Here is a 25826-nt window from a genome sequence, read left to right as displayed (position 1 = left end):
GAGGGAGGGAGGGAGGGAGGGAGGGAAGAAGAGGAGGGGGGGGGGGAGGCAGCATGGTCGTAACATCCTGCATCTGACCCGGCAATTCTGGATCTGAGCTTAACGCCGCCCTGTTGATGTCCTGATTTCCTGCGTGGAGCGTCTGTTTGGACTGGACGAGGCTGCTCGGGGACCGACGGGGGGCCTGGTGGTTGTTCTGCGGAGCCACGTTCAGTATCGCATGTTCACACACACAGCCTTAACCCAACCCCCAGTCGTCAGAGGAAGGACGCCGCAGAGACGAATCCAGTCTGTCGTACATCGCGCACAGCTCCACTGTTTCTCGCCACGGTTTCCTCCTCTCTGCTCACGCTCCTTTTATTTCAGTACAGGAAGTTACGGAAGATGAACTGTTGTAGCGTTCGGCTGAACTGATCCGTTTGGATTGCCATTCGACAAGGTTTTTGTTTATTTTTTATTTTCCATTTTCTTGGTCGCGGGTGAGGGGTCTAGCTCTGTCCCACGACCACTCCTCAGGTCGTCATCAAGGGGTTGGAGTATCAAACCTGTAACCCCGCCTTCCTCTTCTTCTTCTTCTTCTTCTTCTTTCTTCCACCAACATTTGGGTCCATGTGCAGCATCACTATCCGCGTCTTGCTCGTGCATGGTACCTGCAACAGTGTATTTCTGCGGGTTTGAGTGTGGTAATGTGAGGCAGTCCAAGGATGCTGTCATGGTTTGATTCTTTTTTTTTTTTCTTTTTCCATTTTTCCGTGTGGCCGTCATGGTGATTAGCTCTGTTTTTACTGCTTAGCCACGGTGTCGTGGAGGACAATACAGCCAATCCCTGCCTCTGCTCACATGGACTGTTGACAAAAAGAAAAATACAAATAAATATAAAAAAAATAATAAAAACCACACTAATGGACAAGAGTCACTTGGTTAAATCCTCTGTGTAGCAGATCCTCTTCTCCCTCTTTCCCTCCCCTTTTTTTCAATATACTGAGTAGTACTGTTGTTTTACATAAAGGGGAAAACGACTGAATTTTTGTATTCAAAAGAGGAGTTCTTCGCCAAAACAACATGTATTCATTTATAAAACAGTACCTGAAGTTTATCACTGAGTGTCTCTATAGACTAAACTGAATACATAAATTACTTACTACCCTTATAATATAATTTATTTCTTATTTTTGCGTTTTTGTGGGTAGAATTAGGTATCATTTAATTTTCAGATTGGGGATATCCTTGAAATGTTTTAATTTCTTTCTCTTTTTTTTTTTTCTTTTACATTGATCGTCATTTCTGCTTATGAGCTGTCACTAAATCCAAGAGAGTTTGAATCGGTGATGTCACATTGATAAACGTTTGGAGTGAAAATTGGATTCAAGGCTGAGGAATTTAACCAAAATCTGGTTAACCTGGAGATGTTATACACCTATAGCAAAGAGAAAACCAGCCAAATGTGAAGTTCTCAATACAGCTGGGCTCTTAACTTGCCACTTCGGCAAAGAATTCAACCATGATGGTTCAGTTCAGTGTTGCTGGCATTAAAAGTTTACTCAAGCATATGTAGGTGGACGATAAACTGTCACCTAAATAGGTGGAGGTCGTCCCTTATCTCGTGACATCACAGATTCAAACCGTCCGCAGTGTTGTGGTGATGCCTCAGCTGGTTTTGGCTGCAGAAATAACATGTGAATTCTTAAATTGAGTGGTTTCCCCTTTCCGCTTACTTTTTTTGTCATTGTTCTTCCCCGACCCTACTCTTGATCAGCCTACACAGTCTGACTGCTTGGACTTTGTGCTGTGCATATTGTTCAGTTACACACCTCTTGTCCTTCCTCTCCTTAAAGGGGTGTTCTACCCAAATCAACTTTTTTGTTTGTTTGTGACGTTGCAGAACTTTTTTTCTTCAATTTTTAAAAAAAACATTTTGTTTGGCATTCAGCACACACTGCAGGTGCATTAAACGTATGAGTTGTGATTTGTTTGATAAATACAGGTACGGAATCTCCATAAAATGTACGTTGCAGCATCACAGGAAGTGCAATTTGATGATGTTGAACTGTATGTTACTGTTTTTTTTTTTTCAAGAAACGTGGAGCAGTGGATTTCCTCGTATGGCAGGAAGATCATAAAGCGTCCTCTTTTTTTTTTCTTCTTTTTTTTTTTTGCAAATCTACATTGGAAAAGTTGATTCAGGTGGAGAGCCCTTGTAACCAGACACCACTTAACTATGCTAATCCTCATGCACAAGTTATTGTTTCTTCTCTCCATCACCTCTCCCCATCCCACTCGTCTTTTCCAATGAGAACAGCGAAGGACAAAGGGAGCTTGGCTGGTTCTTGTTTTGATATTTTGAAAAAACTTGTTCCTTTTTTGTTTGAGTGCTAATGAGAAATGGAAGAAATGGAATATCTTTCTGTACCTTTTTAGAGAAAAAAAAATTATTTAACCTTATATCAGTTTGAGTTACTTACACCCTAGCATAGAGTGGCATATTTAGTTAAATGTATAAAAAAGCAAGAACATAATTCTGTCCTATTTTCTCCTTTAATTTTATCGTGTTCCATTTTCTGCTGAGGAAAATAAACTGGATTAGAGGATGTGGTGTGCGTGTTAATCTGTTTTTCTTTTCCAAAATATTTTAACATTAGTTTGAAACGGGGGGGGGGGGGGGGTTTCTCTCTGAAAATAAACCATGAACAGAAGCCCAGAATTTCCAGTCGGTTATTATTCTCTGAGATGTCAAGCAGAGTTGAAACGCATGTAGGTCATGATCTTAATCTACCACAGTTTTTGTTTTTCCTGCAGTGTTTTTGTTACAGTTGATTATACTTTGATATTAAAAGATAATTTATGATGTGTTGTATGATATCTCATGTATCTGTCTGCCCTGGTGCAAGATAAAAAAAAAAAGATCTGCATGGTATAGGTTTACTGGCGAATTCCTGAGATGATGGCCTATAACACTGGTGATCATTTTAACATGACTTAGAATGAGAGGTCACAGTTTAGAGCTTTATCCTAATTTGCATGATCATCTTTTCAGCAAGATCTTCCTATTTAAGTATAAAACTAAAGAGAGGTTAGTAAAGGCATTGTAGCTTCTAACACGCTTCACCATGAACTGATCAATACATGACTTAGAATACCAAGAAACATCTTTATTGTAAACATCCATGGATTCATTGTTGTAGTATCCAGGAGGACAGTAATGGCCTTTCTGTAAGTAGATTAATTCCTGTTTGGAAATAGGATGTGCCCATGAAGGCCATGTAATGCCGTCGAAAAGCTCAAGAGCGGGCGAGGCAGTTGACCTTGAGCTGATTGTTTTGACAACTCCAGTTTCCATGATCAAGAACAAGATGCTCAACAGTGGATGAGAAAAGGGGTAACGAAACATTTAGATCTTTCACTTCCGTAAAAGAAGCAGTTGCGCTGTAGAAACACTCCATTTTAAGTAGAGGTCCTGCATTTAAATTTTCATTTACAACTTTACATTAATTTACACAAGGTATTCATAACTTTACAGATGAAGATTAAGAATACAAAATATAATCAAAGGTTAACAGTATATTGTCACAAGAAAGGAAATGGGAAGCTACTCAAAAGCAAAATATATAATACATATATTAATAAATAAAATCCAACCCCACCTTCACTAGCTGCAATATAGCAATATTAATATTAAGAATAATTATATTAAAGTTATCATCACTTTGATGCATCAGTAATCCTAACAAAATGCAGCAATTAAAGAAATTGGACATTTGGCAGAATAAGGACTTTTATATTTGTTACTTTTCTCGCTAGTACTTATTTCTGCGCTGTGCTTTTGCCACCGTTAGTTGTCAATGTCAAACCTCAATCTGAATAACTAACCATTTTAATCCACTATATTTAAAATGGTGGATTAAAATGCACCATTTGTTTTGTTTTTATCAGCAGTGGTTTTAAGTAGCAGAAAGTGGACTCAAGTAAAAAAACAATACCTCAGTTGTACTTAAGTATTTGAATTTTCTACCCAGAAAACTAACCAGTCTGCTGCTGTTTAAACTGTCAACGATGACCTGTCAAACTCACGGTTAATCTCATTGGTTGAGGGAACGGAAGTAGGCGGGGCCAACAGCAGCAGTAACCGTTAGCTCGCGAGCTAAATGCGGCCAAGATAGGGTAAAAAAAATGGTAAGAATATGACTGTGTGTTGAGCAGGACTCCACCTTTGTCATTCTCAACAAGTATAGTCACTGTGGTTCCAAACAAAAAACAAGTAAGTATTAATCAGAATGAAGATTTTATCCTGTGGGTAATGGGGGCGGGACTTGATAAGCTTTGGCTTCTCCCGCTTTTCCCTTTCGGCCATGTGTGTTGTATTATTTGAACAATGATGAAATGTGATGCTTATGAATTGACATGTCCGAAACAAACAACATAAATAAATAAATAAATTTAATGGAAAAGAGAGAAATTGTCGCTTTCAATTGTGTAACTTGCCACAGTTGATAATGTGCCAACGACTTCCAGTCACTTGTAGTTTAGGTCAGCCGTTAGAGGCGTCAGAGTTAGCTAACACCCTGCCAGCACACAGTAGAATTTGGCAGTTATAAATAGCTCAAATGCTAAAAATGCTAACTTTTTCTTAAATGAAAAGTGAAACTTTAACTTTCAAATTTGGACGACTGGAGTCATACATTTTTAAGGCTGAATGTGAAACATTTAGTTAACCTGGCCGGTCATTTAATTTTAAGCAAGCCCAAAGCAAGGTAAGTTTATCTGTTCAGCAGCGTTCAGCTAAGAAGCAATTGAGAATGAATGGACCGACTGAAGAGAGAATGTGAAAGGTAAAGAAATAAATATAAAAAATGTAAATATAAGTCAAACAAGGTAGAAAACTAAAATAACCCAAACTCATTTGGTGCTAGCTCTTACTTGTCAACGCCCTCAACAAGATTTCATTGGGTTTGCCAGGCAGAAACTAAATACCTTATGACAGTATTCTGCATATTGATAGCAACAACAATAATAATCATAATGAAATAATCTTTATGTGTACAGCACAAAGTTACGAGATGCTTAAAGTGTAAGCAAGTAAATACACAACCCTAAAGCCAGTAAATATACAACCCTGAAGCCAGTAAATGTACAACCCTGAAGCAAGTAAATACACAACCCTGAAGCCAGTAAAGATACAACCCTGAAGCAAGTAAATACACAACCCTGAAGCCAGTGAATATACAACCCTGAAGCCAGTAAATATACAACCCTGAAGCCAGTGAATATACAACCTGAAAGCCAGAATATATAACTCTAAAGCCAGTGAATACACAACCCTAAAGCCAGTAAATATAAACCCTGAAGCCAGTGAATATACAACTCTAAAGCCAGTGAATATACAACCCTGAAGCCAGTGAATATACAACCCTAAAGCCAGTGAATACACAACCCTAAAGCCAGTAAATATAAACCCTAAAGCCAGTGAATACAACCCTAAAGCCAGTGAATATAAACCCTAAAGCCAGTGAATACAACCCTAAAGCCAGTGAATATACAACCCTGAAGCCAGTGAATATACAACCCTGAAGCCAGTAAATATACAACCCTGAAGCCAGTGGATATACAACCCTGAAGTCAGTAAATATACAACCCTGAAGCCAGTGAATATACAACCCTGAAGCCAGTAAATATACAACCCTGAAGCCAGTGAATATACAACCCGAAAGCCAGAATATATAACTCTAAAGCCAGTAAATACACAACCCTGAAGCCAGTGAATATACAACCCTGAAGCCAGTAAATATACAACCCTGAAGCCAGTGAATATACAACCCGAAAGACAGAATATATAACTCTAAAGCCAGTGAATACACAACCCTAAAGCCAGTAAATATAAACCCTAAAGCCAGTGAATATACAACCCTGAAGCGAGTGAATATACAACCCTAAAGCCAGTGAATACACAACCCTAAAGCCAGTAAATATAAACCCCAAAGCCAGTGAATACAACCCTAAAGCCAGTGAATATACAACCCTGAAGCCAGTGAATATACAACCCTAAAGCCAGTGAATACACAACCCTAAAGCCAGTAAATATAAACCCTGGAGCTAGTGAATATACAACCCTGAAGCCAGTGAATATACAACCCGAAGCCAGTGAATACAACCCTAAAGCCAGTAAATATACAACCCTGAAGCCAGTGAATATACAACCCAAAAGCCAGTGAATATATAACTCTAAAGCCAGTGAATACACAACCCTGAAGCCAGTAAATATAAACTCTGAAGCCAGTGAATATACAACCCTGAAGCCAGTGAATATACAACCCGAAGCCAGTGGATATATAACTCTAAAGCCAGTAAATACACAACCCTAAAGCCAGTAAATATACAACCCTGAAGCCAGTGAATACACAACCTTAGAGCCAGTGAATACACAACCCTAAAGCTGTTAAAATGAATATATAAAATAAACAGGGTTCGTACGGGTGCTTGAAATCCTTGAAAGTACTTGAATTTCAATGTTGTGTTTTCAAGGTCTGAAAAGTGCTTGGATTTTAGTTTAAGTGCTTGAAAGTGCTTGACATTATAACTGTCTTTCACAAAATTGGGATCAGACTGGATAATTAATTTCTGAAGATTTTGCTCTTATGAAACATAATTTTAGATGTTTACAGCATAATACAGTGTACATAATTGTGATAAAAAGTGAAGAAAAAATAATGAGTTTATATATTCCTGTAGATACGTATTTTAGCCCAGCAATAAGGTGCTGGAAATCTTAAAAATGACCCTTAAAAGTGCTTGAAAAGTGCTTGAATTTGACCTTGAAAAATGTGTACGAACCCTGAATAAAGCCAGGAAAATGACAAAGAAGAGAAAACGTACACAACCTTTAAAGAATTTTGTAAAGCCATTTTATAAAAATGACTTCTTAAAAGCGATTTAAAAGTGGTTACAAATTTAGCCGACCTGATAATAATGAGTTGCATGTCTTTATCTTTGTTGGCTTTTGTTGTATTCGAATACATGCACTATTTTTGTGTTACATCCCCTTTGTTATCTTTTAAGTTACAGAAAACTTGAACTATGCTTTTCCCCCAGACTAATACGTTTAGACAGAGATTTTGAATGTTGGTGATAAACTGAAGGATGAAATGTTTGTTTTATGTGTTAAGTAAATCCTCCTACCTCTTTATGGAAATAAATTATATTTAGATTGGTTGTTCTCATGGAAGAGTAGCACTACAAACATGATCATCTTATAGAATATGTTGCATTGCTGTAGTTTTGGTTACTTTAATTGCAGTTTGCTGATAATACGTATATACTTATTTAAGTGAAGTCCCTGAATACTTTTTTCCACCATTTACAGGGAACTGATGTTGCTCAGACGGTTCTGATAGCTCAGCTGGTCATGAAGCTGAAGCATAAATCTGTTCCTGTTGACGTAGCTTCCTGTGATTCATTTAAGGTAAGGTAATTGTATTTTTACTGCAAGCAAATTTTAATGAAGGAACAGCATTACATCTTGAGGCTGACACTGCAGCATGTGAACCGGTTGTACTGTAGCCTATTTGTAATATAATAAACTTAGAACCAAGCTTATTTTGAGTAGGAAGTACGTATTTTTGTTTTGAGAGTGTTTAGAGACATATTTATTTCAGTCTCTCTGCAACATGGATGGAACACGGCTTTGTTCAAAACATGTTGCTAAGGTTTTACAAACTCCACCTTCTGCACACTGGAAACAGACCAATGACAGTTACTCATCTTAAACACCAGATGGCGCACTAAGACAGGAAAGATGTGTTTCCTCCCCGGGCTCGCGCAAGAAGGATCATTTTTATTTTTGTTCCACATGTTTTATTAATGACGCTGAGATGGAACCATGTGCTCTGTGGCGTGTCTGATAATTTATTGAAATAAAATGTGGGATAAATGACAGTTTTCTTCTTGTCAACTTGTGTTCATGTGACTGTAACAGTAAAAAAAATCCTTCCTCCTCCCTCCCCTGGCATCCTCTCTCGTACTCCTCTTCTCTCAGGCTTTTCTCTCAGTTCCTCTCCTCTTTTTCTCCACACGTTCTAACTCCCCTCTTTTCTCTTCACATCTTCTTCACCGCTTCTATTTTTTGCTCCCAACATTGCTCCTCTCTTTCTGCTTAGCACAGTTTTTGCTTTCCTGCCCTTTGTATTCTCCTGTTTCTCAATCCAAAAATAACCGGATTAAAAACTGCCCCATAATTGGTCAATACAGTTTAGCAAAGATAGAAACATGGCTTAATTTTATCTAGTATGTGTACGAGAGAATTATTTATTATCTGGACACCAATCAATGCTAACACTTTTAAAAGTAAAGAACAGTACTTTAGTAAAATTTGAGGTCGGCTACCATTTTCTGCTACTTTGGACTTGGACTTAGACTTGACCACATTGTGGAGGCTAATACTGTACTTCACTGCAGTTTTGTGATAACTTTAGTTACCAGTCACTTACTGCATCAGGGCCAATGTAGCACATTTTTAAGATTAACTTTTTTTTCTGCTCCCATGGTTGAGTGTGACTTTTGGTTGCTTTTCACAACACCGGTGTGTGTGTGTGTGTGTGTGTGTGTGTGTGTGTGTGTGTGTGTGTACGTCATCGTCATGGCAAAATGTGTTCATAGAGCCACCTAATGTAGCAGGAACTAACACACAAATGTTTTGAGTAGTTTGACAAGCATTAATATGTCTGTTTGTCCTTCTGTGAACAGATTTTGTCAGCCTGATAGCATGTAAGATACAGTCATGAAACTTGTGTCACTTGTGCAGTCACTGGTCAGAACGGCAACAACATATTGATGGGCGTTGCGGATGATGTGATCTCATTGCAAGATGGTCTCTAGTCATGTTTTCACCCACGTCTGTTTTTTTTTGTGTTGTTGGTTTGTCATTCTCTCAACCAAGTTTTGGTTTGGAACCTGATAAAGGAACAGATCAAGGATTTTTTTCTCATTTCTTTTAACATTGTGAGATAGGGCACATTCTGACATTTTTGTTAGTTACTCAGGGAATAATGCATGGATCTTGCTGAAAAAAGCAGGCGTACCTATGAGTGAATACACAACAGGACTGTTGGGCCTTGGAGAAGGTATTCACTCTACTGAGTGCCGTCCTAGTATTCCAGCCGTGCTTTATTGGCCAGTACTGGGTGAATGATTTTTAATTCTTATTTTCCCTCTTTTCAACTCTGTACTTATGGTTAAGTATCTTAATATAAGTTACAAATGAACTCTTGTTTGGACATTTATTGTGTCTTTGTGTTTGTTTACTGTGTAATTTATAATTCACATGCATTTTAATTAACTCACATTTTCATTCATTAGATATTGTTACTTCCACACCTTGTAGTTGATGGGGTGTGGTCATTTAGATTGTTTTAACCAATTAACACAATGATTTTAGAGTCAAAGGGGCCTGAATGGTTGTAATCTATCTGTCTTTGTTCCATTTTTAATTCTGTCCTTGTTTACTCTGGTTTCTCCTGCCCTGCTTTATCCTACTTTTGGGGGCTTATTTTAGTCCACAGTGATTACGTAATTTTCCCTTCTATTTTTTTATTTTTTTTGGCTTTGTCAGAGGCATTCACAATATGATAATCACCATTTCTTTTTTTTTTTTAGTCAGTCATCATTTGGTCAAGAAAATGCCTGAAACTGGTAAGATTAAGAATCAGTTTACTTGTTTTTGTCTGAGCAGTCCAAAGGAAGGATGCATCGTCTTTGTGCCCAAATGGTTTTGGAGAATACGTTTCATTGAGAAGAGAAATGGCCTCATTGACTGATTTTCCTTTAGGCCTAAACTAACTAAATAAACAGACTCTCTTTGTTTTCATGATGACTGAATAAACCGAATAAACAAACTGACCATAGGACAGCACAGTTTCATACTGTTTTACTTTGTTTATATTTGGCGGACCCTGCCACCTTTCTAGCTTCATACAGCCTTATTTTCCTCCTAGAGCGGCTTATTTGTTTAGTTTTGGAAAAAAAAATACTTTTAATTTTTAATTACTACCAGTTTCAACAAATCATCCAAAGGCAATGCAGAGACGGGGGTGATGTCATTATTCATGCTCTCGTATGGCCAATAAAAAAGTGATTGATACACATAAATACTAATAGATGAAGTATCTGCAATATAGGGGGTTTCTGCAAAGAATGTCTTTTCACACAACTGAGCTGTCTATGCAGTAGAAAGACAAATATTTCTTACATTTAGAAAAAAGAGGGTGGTGCTATATCCTGTTACTTTATTCAGTTATGAAAAAGATAAATATTGTGGATCAATCCCTCATTGATACTGTAAATATTAGAATTTGGACTTTTAATTTCTTCTCCCAGACTGCATAGTGGCCCTTTAAGTAAATTTTGGGCACATACATAGATGATCCCTTTGACTATTCTATTCTATCTTATTCTATTCGAATCTATTCTGTTGTGTTCTATTCCGTTCTCCTGTAGTGGAGCAGTTGTGGGTGTCGGCAGGTGGAGCTCCACGCTCTCCCATTCAAACCTCCAGGAGGGTCCAGGACACCCTCGGAGAAACACACTGATTCACACACAAACACACACGCACGTAAGCACGCACGCGCCCACGGCTGTCAGGCGTGTCAGAGAAGCGCTCGAGCCTCTGTGAGAGTTGAGAGTGTGTGTGAGAGAGAGCGCGCGCTCTGTAGCCAGTGTTTCACCGTCTGCGGGACCGGACACAGTTGTGCGTGTGAGTTAGTGCGGGTCGGCGGGTCGGCGTGGTTCTTTCATTTGTTTTGTCGCTTCTCTAAAATGGGATTCTGACAGCAGCCGGGCTGCGGGCGCCGCCGGCTCCTCCTGACCGGAAAATGAAGCGTCTCTGTCGGAGGCTGGCGGTGGCCGTGGCGGTGCTGGTGTGGCTGGGGGCACTGGTTTACCTGCTGGTGCTGAGCCGGAGGAAGCTGCCGGAGCTCGGTACCGGAGGAGGAGGTGGAGGAGTCGCGGGAGGCGGAGAGACAGCGTACAACCAGGTGAAGTAGAGACTCTGCCACCTCATCTGCTGTGTGTGTGTGAGCGACTTAAACTGAGTGTGTGTCCGAAAGAGAAATCGCTGATATCCCTGAAGGGACTTAGAGTGCGTCTGTGGAGTTCACTGCTGTCACGCTGCAGGCTGATTTTATAGAGTAATGCTATCCTAACGCTGTATGCCGTGATCAAGGAGTTCACAGGGACTCGTGGTTGGGTTTTGGTTGTTTTATTTACATCCCCGGTAGTGTGGCTCTGATGTCTGTGGAGTTGTCTCCCAAACCTTAAGGACAGTTTGTGATTCAGTGGTTAAGAAGTGTAGTAGAGTTGTTGAATAAATGCTGCTAGTGAGGAAAACTGTTCGAAACTGAGTGGAACCAAACAAATAAGCAGTAAAATGTAGGCTGCTTAAGCAAGGGCGGCACTTGTGCTTGTGCTGAAAAGTCATGGGGACATAGAAGCTGCAAAAATTTTTCAAGTCTTCAGCATTTTCTTTTTTAACTTTAAGGTGGATAGATACATAATATAGATACTTGATATTACATATCATCTATATCTATATTATCCAATGACAGATAACTGTTTTCCTGCACATATTCTAGGCTGTTGCTTTGCCTTAGTACTGATTAGGTCCTGGGTCAAAATGTTATTATTTTTCACACCAGAAGTGGCAGCAGCAGCAAAGCAATCATTCCCTCTCTTTATTTACACTGTTAAAGAGGTAAAAGTTTACTTTACAAATCCAGGAAACCCATTACCTCAAAATGATCAGGTATGGACTTATTATTTCAAGTTGTTGTCAACTTAAATTTAGTAGTCTACTTTTCTTGGTAATTTCAAAGTATTTGATATCCTTGTATATGATATGATAACTACCAGATTTTACAGTGTTTTTTGGTGTACACTATTTTTTTAGATTTCCAACAAATTCTGCTTCTAAAACATGATGGGGAAACTGACCATTTCAGAAAGTGGTGTGGAAATTTCACCAGTGTCAAAGTGTGAATTAAACCTACAGTATGCACTTAAGTATAGTAGGGGAAGGACCAGTCCTGGTGCAACTAATTGATTTGATATTTTAGATTTTTTTTTATGTTTTGAAGACTCATTCTTAATATGCATCTCATTCAGTGGATTAAAAAGTACAATATTTCATTCTGAAACTGAGGTAGTTAAGGTAAGAAATCTCACAAAATCCAAACATTAGATAACAAAAGGTGCCAAACCCGATGAGAACTCGATTCAGGTAAATGAGTAAATTTAGGTATTTCTCTCTTGTGGTTCTCCCCGCAGCTTCCAGTGTAAACCTAATGAAATCTGCTTTGTTTTCTGTCATATTTAAGCTCCCTGCTAAAGCAAGTGATTTAAAACTATAATATTCTCTGATCTATAGATAATGATGTAATACTCTACTTGCATTTTTTTGTTTCCTATGATAATACTATACGTGCTCTTCCTATAATACCCCATAATAATATACCCACACATCCACTATAGGGCTCTTATAATCGTATAAAGTCATTATCAGATTGCTGTGGCTCCTTTGAAGATAATTAGGTTCATTTTCGACCCAGCTTGGTTCCTACTCCCAGTGTGCTCCGCAGGAAGTCTGTTATGCAAAAGACCTGCAGCATGTTAACTGTGGCTGGTGGGATAAATTGTATTGATCCTGCCTCTTTTACCTTGTTTTATTGAACTACCAGCACACACACATGTGAACTAGAAAAAGCCAGAACATAATACATTTTTGAGAGACGCGTCTCTGTTGGAATACTAAGAGACAAGAGGACATAAAAATGTAAAGTAGTAAAATGCATTACAGACACTATATGTTCTTACAGGGATATTGGATGATTTTAATAAGAATTCATAAAGTCATTCTTTGCAACTGTAGACATTATTAGTGTGTGAGAATTCACATTAACAGCACAGTGAAGGTGAAGTACCCATGAAGGTCAGCAGCGTGTTCTGCTGCCACTTATTTAAATAATTCAATTTAATTACAGAAATAGAATCTGAGTTTATTTCTTTATTTGTGAAAATCTTCCCAGTTCAGAGTGCTTAATGGCATTAATTCAATGATCATATCCAAGGCATCATGACAAAAGGTTTTTTAATGGATAGACTGCTGTATAAAAGTGTGTGAGGGCTGCTGCATATTCAGCTCTTGCACCACACACCCAGATTCAGCAGTCATTGTCGAGGTGTTAATGTAGAGACAACAGAAATACATAGAATCTGCAAAGAGCTGCATATAAAACTGGATAAAATCAGCTCTTTGTGTTCTGTGTAGTTTTCTCAAATATATATATTTATATATTTATATATATATTTATATTTATATATATATATATATATATATATATATATATATATATATATATATATATATTTATATATATATATATGTATATGTATATGTATATGTATATATATATATATATATATATATATATATATATATATATATATATATATATGCATGTTCTTGTATCACAACATTATTTGTTGTATTGATCTCAGCATGCCGTGGCCTCTGACCTCCCTGAGCTCTTTGTTACCAGTTGCTTGTAATGCAGTTGATGTAGAAACTGAAACTCACTCTGCTGTTGTTCTCACAAGTTGTTTTGTGTCTGAGCATCAGTTAAATGACTAAAATGTGAAATGCAAATGCACAGCAGTCACTGACTGAAAGCTTTTAGAAAGGTCTAAGTACACAGCATGAACACACATTACTGTAAGATCACCTGCAGTCAAAGCACGTGTGTGTGTGTGTGACAGTCTGAGTTTGCGGTGGCTTTAGAGCTACAGATGCTTTAAAAGAATCTGTGGTGATTCTTTAACTGTTCGTCTCATATCAACATCTGATACAGGCTTGAATCTTCAGTGCTCTCATGAATCGATTATGATTCAGCTGTCCACGAATAGAGTGCACGCAGTTCTCGACGCATCTCAATATTTATTTTTTATAATTTCAAATCAGACAGCAATGGTTTACAATACAAAAAGCTGAATCATTTCAGTACCAGTCTCTGTGACCCAACTCACGACATAAACATTACAAAAACAAAATGTTCATCTCTCTACAGTGCATGACACATATTCTGTTATCTATGAAAACATCATTTTCACATAGCAGCTCTAACCCCTTGATTCCACTGGGCACGTCTCTCTTACAAGGTGTGTATGACGCTGTTCCATCTTCCATGCGACTTCATATCCAGGGATATACAGGGAGCGTTTCTGTAGAGTGTCATGCCTGCCTTATGAGTTGATCAGACTGTGTTTATTTCAGCATTTCTCCCTGATTTCTTGGCTTCTACTGTGGTTGACTTGACTACATATTTAAATCATGCATTTATTTGTCCTTTTTAAGTGTGTTTATTGTTAATATGTCTAACTTTGTTGTGCTGTACAGCCATAGCCTGCTATATATTATATACGGTATATATATATATATATATATATATATATATATATATATATATATATATATATATATATATATACATATATATATATATATATATATATATACATATATATATCATATATATATATATATACATATATATATGTATATATATATATGTATATATATATATATATATATATATATATATATATATATATATGTATATATATATATGTATATATATATATATGTATATATACAGGTGCAAAAAGCATGAGTTTGCGCTATCATGCTATAGCGTCAGCCTCCCTGCAAGTAGCCAACAGACCAGCCCCACTGCTTCTACTAGTCAAACTTCACCTTGACAACCAACAATTGCTGCTGCTTTTTCGGCCATTACCCCATATGAGAAGAAACCCAAATGAGACAAAAACATAACCAGCGCAGTTACATACTGTACCGCTAAAGATATGGTGCACAGTTTAAAAACAGGCCTTCAAGTAGCTAATGACTGTCATGGATGCTAAGGACACTCTGCCAAACATCAGTCCCTCAGCTGTACGCAGAGTGGAGGCTAAAGGTGGAGGAGCAGCTCAGAGATGATATGTAGTCTGGTCGCACGTCCGAACCACATCAGGTCTTACAGAACAGGAGGCTAATGAAGCAGAACTGAACATCTACCTGCATGCTCAAGAATGTGCAACATTAACAGAATACAGTAGCTTAATCATCCTCAACATTTAACTTTTTATTATTTTCTTTAATCAATGTTCAGTTCAGTATACTACCTCTAAAATGTTTAAGACGTGTTTGAAACAAGCAGTTTGTTGTACATATATCATTTTATTTCAGTGTTTAACATAAAGTCATTTGGGTGGTTGGTACTTTCGAATGTTTTTCATCTAGTATCTGTAAATTCAACATGATTATTATTGTTAAATATATATTGTGATAATTATTGACATCGATCAATATAAAAAACTTGTGATAATACTTTTGGCCATAATGCCCAGCCCTATGCTCTAGTCAAAAATGTCAAAATATTGTCACTTTTCGACTCTGTATATTTAAAACTGTTTCAATACCCTTTTCCGTAGTATTGATACACAGGTACCAGCTGCACTTTCTGGCTTTCTCTTCTCTCGAGGTGAGGCGAGGTGACACATGTACTGCTGCAGTGGACACATAATCCTGCCTCCTCCCTCTATTTGTGTTTTGCTTTCTATTGTTTTTATTATTTAATATCATCTTATCTAATCTTATCGTATCTTTCTTTTTCTAGTTAGAATTCTGAAATATATGAGTTCTGCGTAGACTGCAACATTCATCTTTTTTCACATTATGTGGGGAATTCAAAGGCAGTCAGATCATGAAAACAAATCCAAAGACAACAAAGTCAGTTCAGAAAGGGATAACATGAGCAAGGCAGGAACAAAGCAGAAAAGTCTGTTATATAATGGGTCTAACCACTACAGGGGTGTTGCTGTGCAGGCAGCTGATGGGGTCAGGTGCAGTTGTCTTTAGTGGACAGGTAAGAAAGCGCAGGTTCGGAGTGACGGGGTTTAGAAATCTTTGCTGCCTCCCACTTTGTTTCTGTGAGAAGAGGCAAATCTCCTGACAATGAGATTGCAGGCATTGAGGGATAGGCAGAGCAGAGGCTAAGGTTAGTTTAAAAACACGATCAAAATGATGAGTCGCTGCTTGCTTCAATAGGCAATATCACAGCAACACGCCGGCGCAGTGGTTAGCGCTGTTCCCCCACAGCAAGAAGGTCCTGGATTCCAGACCTGGCTGGGGCAAGCTTAGGTTACTCTAAATTGTCCGTAGGTGTGAATACAAGCATGAATGTTTGTTTGTCCCTATATGTCAGCCCTGTGATGAACTGGCGACTTATCCAGTGTCTATACCAACGTCGCCCAATTACAGCTTGGATTGGCTCCAGCACCCTTGTGACCCTGAAAAGTATCAGTTCAGTTGATGGATAGATGTTTACAATTTGGTGATACTTAGAATTATCTACTGAAACCAGAGAGTCTAGGCAGTGAAAGTACGATAATTGTGTGTCAACAAAGCTCATAACATATCAACAATCGTCAAAGAAGAGCCGTACTTGTCTTGTCTTAATTTTGAAGCTTGGCTTAAATTTCTTTGAGTAGGAGGTGTTTTTCAAATGGAGGATAATTCAGTCATTGAAGCTTAATCTTCTTTTGCTCTCATTGTATGTTGACCGGATAAGATCCTCTGCTAAATGCCTCAGATCTGAATTTGAAATGTAATTAAAGTACTTCAGTAGAGGGGGTAGAAACAGCTGCAGCCACTTAGCTGAGGAGGAGGAGGAGGAGGAGGAGGAGAAGAAGAAGAAGAAGAAGAAGAAGAAGAAGAAGAAGAAGAAGAAGAGACTGTCTTGTCTTGTGTAGACTTGTTCTGTGAGATGTGAGCCTACAAGCGAACAAGAGAGAGCGAGGGTTGGGGGGGCGGTGGGGGGGAGTAGTATCAGTTTCAAGTCAGGACACACATGCTGTAACACACCTCTGCTAATACTAATGCCAAAAACAGAGCTGCCAACTTAATCCTACAGTTTTTCACACCCAGTGTAAAACTGTAGGATCTGTCAGCAGCTAGCTGCCGCCTTGTTTCATCATTACCAAGGACACAGTCTGTTCCTATCATGAAAAAGAAAACTAAATTGGGCTTCTGTTGTGTTGTACTGGTATATTATTTAAACACGAGTTAAAACAGGATCAAGGATTGATAGTCTTAATCAGAGACACATTTGAACAAAAAGCCTCTCTAAAAAACATAAAAGGTGTGTCTGCTGAGCTAAACTTAACCCTTTAATATCTAAGATCAACACAGCATGAGGAAGATAAATACCTGCAGTAACAGAGGAGGGCATTAAAACAAAGCAGCCATTGTGCCTGAACAGGCAGATGTAAGAAATGCAATTTTACAGACCTCGTGGTCAGCATGTACACTGAAATGTAATCAGAAGCATCTAGGGAGATTATCGGAGAGATTCTCATTAGATTTAGCTCTTTTTCTGCCCTCCGCCCTGGAAAGTCTACCTTCAGTTGGTTTGCATGTTGTTATTGACAGTGTTGTGTGTACTAACATTAACGCTACAGTGAAATGATGGAAAATGATTTGATTATTTGGTGTATGTACCCCAGAGTGTAGAACAGAACAATGTATCTGCTTAGTAGTATGTCCTTATTCAACCTGCATCCCTCCAACCTTTGGCTTGTTTTCACAGCAATAAAAACTGATGCCATCTACTGTAGGTTTCAAGTACTAACACGTCAGTGACAAAAAGTGTTTGTTTGCAGTGTCATGCCGTGTTTAGACCAAATGTGAAGAAAATATTCATTACTCGCGCAAGTCTAATTGCAGGGTTATACATTTTCAATTGCGTCCACTCGCATGAGTAAAGCGAATAAAAAATAACCCCTTCATTATGAACCCAAAACGAAAAGATTTCTCTGTGATCTGCCTGATATAAATGTGTCAGAAGGGTGACAAAATAAAATCATAATGCCGTTTTGTAAAAAGCCTGAATTCATGCTTCGTCATGTCTGTCTGCCAGACAACAAGCAAACAACTTTTAAAATGCTTGTTTCCTGAATATAGTTGAATCGATACGAGCTATGCTGTGCAGTCCTGCGTATCTCCCAAAATATACAGTCTACTCGGAACTCATATTACCAGGTTGCCTGAGCTTCTCACCCACTTCCCTCGACGCAGTCCTGTGTTGGTATGAGTAGATGTTTTACATACACCTCTGGGTGTCTGCAAACAGCCACGATTAGTGATTAATATCCTATACTCCAATGCTTTTGTTGTTCAATGACCAGAAATCAGCGGTGTGAATCATGTCAGTGTGTGATTGGTGCGATTGAAGTGATGACATGAAAAACTGCGTCAAGTGAGCATTTGCGTCTAATTGCGTGTTATCATTGACTTTATCTTATCTATTAGGTCTGAACACAGCATTAATGTGTTCCGCATGTGACATTGTCATTCAATACACCAGACTTCACCCTGATGGTTGATCAAATAATACTAATGAGCTCCAGTTAATATAAAATGTCCCTGTTGCATTCTTGTTCTGTTTCTGCCACATTTGAAGGGCTGAAACTGGCGCTGTTGGACTAAAATATTCTATATTTTAGTCTATTCTATATCGAAACATCTGGGTACCAAAGCTTTCTGCTGTGTGAGTGAATACCACACACATATTTTTGCAGTCGTGCTGCTTTTGTTTGACATTCAGCACTGCAAATTCAACCCTGATAGTTCTTGGCTCATTAAGCCAAGTTCACCTTTGAGGTGGTGACTTTTGAAGGGCAAGAGATCTGCAACGATGAGTCGATTCATTGATCAGTTGAACGAAGAAAATAGTTGACATCGTTTAATCATCAATTGATTGTTTCAGTCATTTTTCAAATAAAAATGGCAACTATATGCTTCTTTTATCTAAGGATTTTTTAAACTTTTCTTTATCATGTATGACAGTACGTATGACGTCGCTTTAGGCTCTGGGAAATTGTCATAAGCATTTCCATGATATTTTGACAATTTGTGAAATAAAAATTATTTGATAAATTGTTAAAATAATCTGCAGATTTCACGATAATGAAAATAATAGTTGCCACCCTGGCAGTATCTATGGCCCAAAACCCCAAACGGGAAGACGTTCAGGTGGCAAAAATGCATGTAAAACTGGATTCTAAAAGGTTAATGATGAAGGTAAAAATAAAGGACAAATCACTCAGTAGTTCCTTATCCCGTAGGTCAGAAAAAACTCTATCAAAATTGCATGGTAGCACAGGTAATGACATTTAGAAAAGCAAGGTTTTGATCCAGACAACAGCATATGTTCCTGCGATTATGCACACTTGCATGTAATCAGATGTTGTTTACATGGGCTCTTACCCTCATTATTGGCCTAATTACAGTATAATCACATTATTAATGTGCATGTAAATGCAGCGTGTGGTTGTGTTGGACAGCTTGCAGGTGAGAATGTGCAGAGGTGTGTAGATGTGAAGCAAAGTGAAGCTCACAAACCCTCCAGTATGTTAAAAAACAATCAGCAGGTAGTTATTTTTCCTCTGAAGGATACTGTGTATAAGCTACATGTGTCTAACTGCTACAACAAAAAAATCTCCCTCTTCAGTGCTGAATAAAAGCAGTGTTTTTTGTGTGCGAGTGTGAGCCAGGGCCGAGGATGTGTGTTAGTTTTGTCAGCAGTACTTGTGCCACCGTGCGCTATTCAAATGCTAATGCAGAATTCCCATTCCTCACAGGATTAGCCTGCACTTCTGTTTACCTAGCACGACTACTTCCTGTACAAGGCATGGTAGTCCTGTTTGCGCGCACACACACACACACACACACACACACACACACACACACACACACACACACAGACGCACGCAGAAACACTTATGCAGGATCACACCCTCATCTGCATGTGCACACACGAAAAATGGTATTTCTCGCACTGAAGCGAGAACACACACACATAGAGAGAGCCTTTGAAGCAGCTTGGTTGGAGTGTGCTTGTGTCCTCAGGCAGGTTGGCAGGGGATCTTTATGGAGTTTCTGCCTTCAGAAGTCCAAACATGAGAGGAAACAATCTGTTGGTCCGTTGAATACTGAAGGACTCTCTGCCTCTCTGTGTGTGTGTGTCTCTCTCTCTCTCTCTGACTGTTATGGATGATTGTCAGCCGTCCCAGGGCAGGTGATTGATCAGATTTAAAGCGAGATGAGCTGCTGATATAATACCACATAACTACAGATATTACAGTTGACTACTGTGAAGATTATGCCCCTAAGTTAAAAGAAGTGTTACCAAAACATTTCATCTGTCTCAGCTTATAGTTTAGTTTCATTTGTGGCTGAATGCTGCCTGATACATTGAAAACACACCCCGGCTGACTATGCTCTCTATAACTGCACAGCTCCTCAAGGTCATCAAATCAGCCAAATTATGTCCTTGGTCCTCGGTCTAGCCAAATCACAAGTCAGCCTTCATTTTCCCGGGAGGTTTCCTGTCCTATGGAAGACTTGCATTGAATTGAAAAGCATAGTGAAAAAGAGGTTTTTGAGAACCAATTCACACTAATGGCTTCATTACTGAGTAGTTGTTACAGTATGCAATCAACTTTTCGTTTAGAATGATAAATTAAAGCAAAAAACTTTAATGCCAGTCTAAATTGAGTTTTGATCACAATTGGATCTTTATGAGGCTTCCTTTTTTTAACCTGATTTAAACTTCAAAGGAGTTGTTTGACTGGATTGAAATGTCTTTTTAAATAAACTGGTTGTTGAGCTGATTGAGCTGATGGGCCGAATACATACATATTGGGCCGGATCAGTGCACATTGTCATGTTTTTAGTGCAGGATCCGGTCTGCGCTGCTCTATAATATGAGGTATTTCTTCTGAACATGACATTTAATTGTTAAAAAAAGAAAAAGAAAATCACGATACAATACAGTACATACTGATGATTTTGTCCTTTAGTCTACACACAGACATATGTGCAAAGTACTTTGTGTGACTTGACAGCTTGTGTTACATTTAACAGATTGGGCTGTTTAACATACATATTCATAGAGCTTTTGAAGGAAAAAATATGTAAGTGTGAATATTTATCAGTCCCCAGTATGTCTGGTTCTGAAGTTTTGATATTGATTTTGCATTTTGTCTTCATGTTTCTGCTGATTAAGGAATTGCTTTGCACATTGATCATTATGTTGTTGAGTGTTTTCCTTATCAGTGGCTAATCATTTAAAGATGTTGTGTTTGAGTTTGTTACAATACGTTGAATTGAAATAAAAATAGACCTGGACCTCAGTCACATTTAAATAAAGTCATGTAGTCTGAAGTTGGCTGGTTGACAGAAAGTTGAAAATTAAAATCTCTCACTCTGTCCAATATCTTTTCTATATTTCCTTCACTGTATGTGTCAGTGTGAATAACAGAGAATCACACAAGGTGACTTCAGGGATTTTTTAAAATGTTATATATACAACTGCGTGGACAGTTCTCTTAACTCATGTATCTTTATTGCAACTTTCTTTGCAGCTGAATCACTTCCTCCATTTCTTCGTTTTGGTCTCGGTTTCTCTCACTCTCCTTTCTCGAGGAAACAAGATCGATGCTTCAATCTGTGTGCTCGCCTTGTGTATCACAACGCCCAATCGCTCCACAATGTCACAAGGCAAACACACCCACAGTACCCCACAATACACATTTACACACACTGCAGGCACACGCGCAGTTGAAATTATTCATTTCCCCGTCATATGAAATGCAGTTATTGTTCCTTTCTCCTTCCCTCTTCCTATCAGGAGGTATTCACATGGACAAGAGGAGAGGGAAATGAGTTTTCAGAGCGGCTATAACCAGCTCCCAGGGAGGGAATAATAATAATAATGTTTTATATGAGGCTCTGTGTACAGCAGGGCCCACAGGTTGGCTAACTAGACTGGCCTCTGGCACCGGGGGCCTCATTTGTGAAACACGCTGGGGAAATGAACCCGTCTGTGGTTCAACAGCTACAGCGGCTGATAAGTCACAAAAGTCACCTGCCAGTTTTGCTCTTCTGGTAGAGTACATCAGTCTGTTACATGCCAGACTCAGTAATTTAATAGCTGAATTTTACACTATCTGAATGATGTAATATGTAAGTATTCTGCCTTCGTTGTTAAAAAACAAATGGACCTCTGCTGTATATTTTGTTAAGTTGTGCACTTATTAGTTGCAAATGTTTCAACAATGTTCAAACCCAGAGAAACCTGAAATTTAGGAATAGTTAAGGTTATTCATTTGGTCGATAAAACTTTAAAACAATTGCCAATTTTATAGACATTTTACCTGGGTCACATCAGACAGATCTCAATGAGCAATGGTAGTTGTTGGAGCATTGGATTGCATTAGTGTTTACGGATAATGTACAGCTAGCAAGCAATGGCATGCCCAGTTTGTGTGTGTATAAGTGTGTTTGTGTGTGTGTCTGTACTCATTGAACTTAACACTGACTAGGGGTGTTGCGATATGATATCCAACGACCAGTCACCAGAGATTACTTTTTTTTCTCTTCTTCTTCCCTTTTCATGAAGGAAAGTAAAGTTCCTTTTCCCTCCAGCTCCAGTTAACACTCGACTATGGTGGTCACCTCTGTGGATCGCTGCTTCAGTCAGGTTGATAAACGGGTGTGAAGATAAATCCACAATTTAAAAAAAAAAATTAAAAAAGTTACAACATTTAAACAGTAATCTCGGCGCTCGGGAAAAGGCTTCGATGGGCTGAGTGTATTTTTCTTCCAGGGGGTCCGGCTATTCACCTTATCCTCTCCTCCAGAGCTGGCTCTGAGCAGCTGAGCAGCAGCTGTTGTGGCTGTTGTACGTCGAAATCAAAAGAAGTAAAACACTACCCAGAATCTTACTGAAGTTTACTGTCAGCCACCAAAGGCCTGATAAAAATATTGTGAGAATTTAAAAAAATATATATTTCAGTATTGATAAAACACAGCAAAGGTAAACGGGATGATGGCAAAAATTGGAAATGTTGCCACGACCCTGGTGGATGATAATTAAATGAAATATATATGTGCTTTTCCTTTTTCCTGTAAATAGTTCTTACTTTTGTGTTGAAAAACATGAATCTTAAATCAGCTTAATTCCGAAGCTTTGTGTAATTAATTTTCTCAAAAGCAATGGATACAGCAATTTCGGATCAACCGATATCAATTTCAGGCTTATTTAACAATTTATGGTTAATCTCACCCATCCCACTTTGGATTTAAGTCCCACTCTGACTACACATACAGCGCATTCAGATTATCACATACATAAGAAACCAAATGCAACAGATGTTCAGGGCATCTTGCTGAAGTGAATTTGCAGCTCTTCTCCCTGTTTAGGCTTCTGAACACTGAGTGCAGCATTACGCAGAAGCACCCTGCAGTCTGAAGGTCAGCGGTCTGAGGTTAGCAGACAGCAGGTAGAGCTACATGTGGTGTTGGTAGAGAAGTGCTCATTGAGGAGATGACAGATACGTATGTGAGGAGTTTTAAACACCGACTTGTTTTGCTCCTCTGTGGCATTCAGCTAAATGAACAGTTGCTCTGATATCATACACAGACAGGCAATTTGCAATCACTGTGCCGTTCCTGCATTAAGAAGCGCGTTCCTCACAAAAGCACAAGAAAGTGTGTTTTGCATTTTTCCCCCTGCTCATCCCTTCCTCCTTTATAAATGATTCAGACGATTCAGAATAAAAACAGCAAGAATCAGCATAAATGAGATTTTTTTTAAGTTAGGATGCGGCATAATCAAGCATCTTTGACTGCAAAATTATCCGAGTATACTGTGTGTGCGTGTGTCTCTTGTACACACACACACACACACACACACACACACACACAGATAAACAGATAAACAGGCATGAAAGGACTGAAAGCAGCTGATAAGTGAAGCTTTAGGACGGCCTCATCCGGTGTCAATAAATCACAGCTGTACGTAGGATGACATGACATTCATGCATATTTCTTATTATTATATCAGTGTCATATGAGTTCATCAGTTTGTGTGCTGCTTTGAGTGTGTGTCTCACCTTGGGCTACACACATATAAACACACACACACACACACACACACACACACACACACAGTTTTTGTAAATGACAAGCATGCAATGAAAATGAGCTGTCAGTGACAAGACATGCACTGCTCTGTCACGCTACACGACGCATTTACACTAGTGTGTGTGTGTGTGTGTGTGTGTTTGAAAGAGGGAGAAAGAATATGGAACCAGCTCACTGCCACATTTCCACAGTAACCAGATTTTCAGAAAGTGGGTTTAAGGATAAAAAAAAAAAAAACACGTTACCCCAGCTGCTGAAGAAATCTGATTTCTGGTTATTGGAGACACTTGAATAGATTTCTAGCAGGGCTCTAACTGAGCAAATGTGCTAGATAAAGCCTTCAGACGGGTGAGGTAACTCTGTGGCGGTTGTACAGCTTGATGAAAGAAAATCTGATCATATGTAGTGGTTCAACCTTTTATTGAAAAAAATAAATACATCCAAAACTCATCTTAAAGTGCAGTAACCCAGTGGAGAAACTGTTGCTACGGTTACCTGCAATTTGATATACCTTGGTCCCACGTTTAGAATTGCATTAAATGGAGTATAGGATCCGAAAAATGTATGCCAAAATATTACGGATGAATTTGTGATGATATGCAATTTTAAGCTGACACACTACAACTTGTTTCAGCGGAAGGATCATTCATGTTCTCGGTTTGAATTTAGATACTGAATTCTGTGTCAAAAGCCCCAAAAAAGGGCTTTTGACACAGAAACAACAGTCAACGTGGGCAGTTCAATTGGATACATGACTGAACTGCGCGGTGAATTAATTCAAACACCGGTGATTGTTCATGTCACATTCAGGGTCAGTACCGGCCTTCTCAGTTCGGTTTTTTCAATAAAGAGCAAAAGGTATCCTCAAGATGTTGATTCCACATCTTTGTTGAATGTTCAAAAGACCTCTATAAGGGCCCAGAATAAAGGTTTTTCATACTGTTGATGTCCAGGTGATTCCCCTCACAGGGTTCAAAATGAAAGTCATTTTAGATACATCTTCAACTTGTATTACAGATGTCCAAAGGACAGCTTCTTGTGGTTCATATTGAAGTTTTCAATACCATACTTTAAAACCATTTTAACACCAAAATATGTAAATACAGGGTCCAGGTTTAATTATGGGAATCCCCTTTAATGAGTTGAGAGGTTCGAAGTGACAGGTTTGAGCTATGAGGAGAGGGTTGAGGAACATGCTAATGAAACAGGAGTTCGATCAGAGTATTAACAAGTAGTAACAAGTCATATTTGAGGCCGTGGTGTAAATAACGCTGCAACACCTACAATATTAGTGTATTTCGGGAATAAATTTGGTTATTGGCCAGTTCCATTTTTCATCACCCCCTCCTGCCTTAAACCTGATTCCTGCCTGTAACCTGGATGCTTGTGTGAATGCCAGTATAGTCAAAGAGAGGAAAGGATAATGTGTGTGTGGGAGGCAAAGGGAGTGAGTATGTGAATAGGGCTGTCAATGTCTACTGCCATTTGTGTGTGTGTGTATGTGTGCGCCCGCGTGCTGGTTGCGAAAATTGTAATTCTCACCTTGATGCATGTAGGATTAAGCCATCAATCTAGTTTATAGAGAGCGGAGGGTAAAGTGAGGATAAAGAGAGTGAGGGAGAAAGATAACAGAGAGGAAGAGGAAGGAGAACCAATGGAAAAACTGAGAGAAGGAGATCGAAAACAAAAGGAGAAAGGTGGATAGAAAAGTAGGGAGAAAAAGAATATGAGATTGAGAGAGAGT

General features: G+C 38.7%; 1 protein-coding gene across 2 annotated transcripts in view; it reads left to right on the top strand.

The window, feature by feature from the left end:
- The first annotated feature begins 28 nt into the window (after positions 1 to 28).
- galnt14 (UDP-N-acetyl-alpha-D-galactosamine:polypeptide N-acetylgalactosaminyltransferase 14 (GalNAc-T14)) overlaps positions 29 to 25826 on the top strand; it is a 199720-nt gene continuing 173922 nt past the window's right edge. The window contains exons 1-2 of one of the 2 annotated variants that reach the window (XM_030404699.1): positions 29 to 4255; positions 7355 to 7453. In XM_030404699.1, the coding sequence (XP_030260559.1) occupies positions 7397 to 7453 (57 nt within the window). In that variant the 5' untranslated portion in view covers positions 29 to 4255; positions 7355 to 7396. Of the gene's footprint in view, positions 4256 to 7354; positions 7454 to 10532; positions 11019 to 25826 lie in introns of those variants that run through there. The other variant, XM_030404698.1, reaches the window with a different exon arrangement.

This window comes from Sparus aurata, chromosome 22 (assembly GCF_900880675.1).
Source record: "Sparus aurata chromosome 22, fSpaAur1.1, whole genome shotgun sequence".
NCBI lineage: Eukaryota > Metazoa > Chordata > Actinopteri > Spariformes > Sparidae > Sparus > Sparus aurata.
Note: the sequence above shows the minus strand (reverse complement) of the source record. Positions and strands in the feature narration are given on the sequence as shown.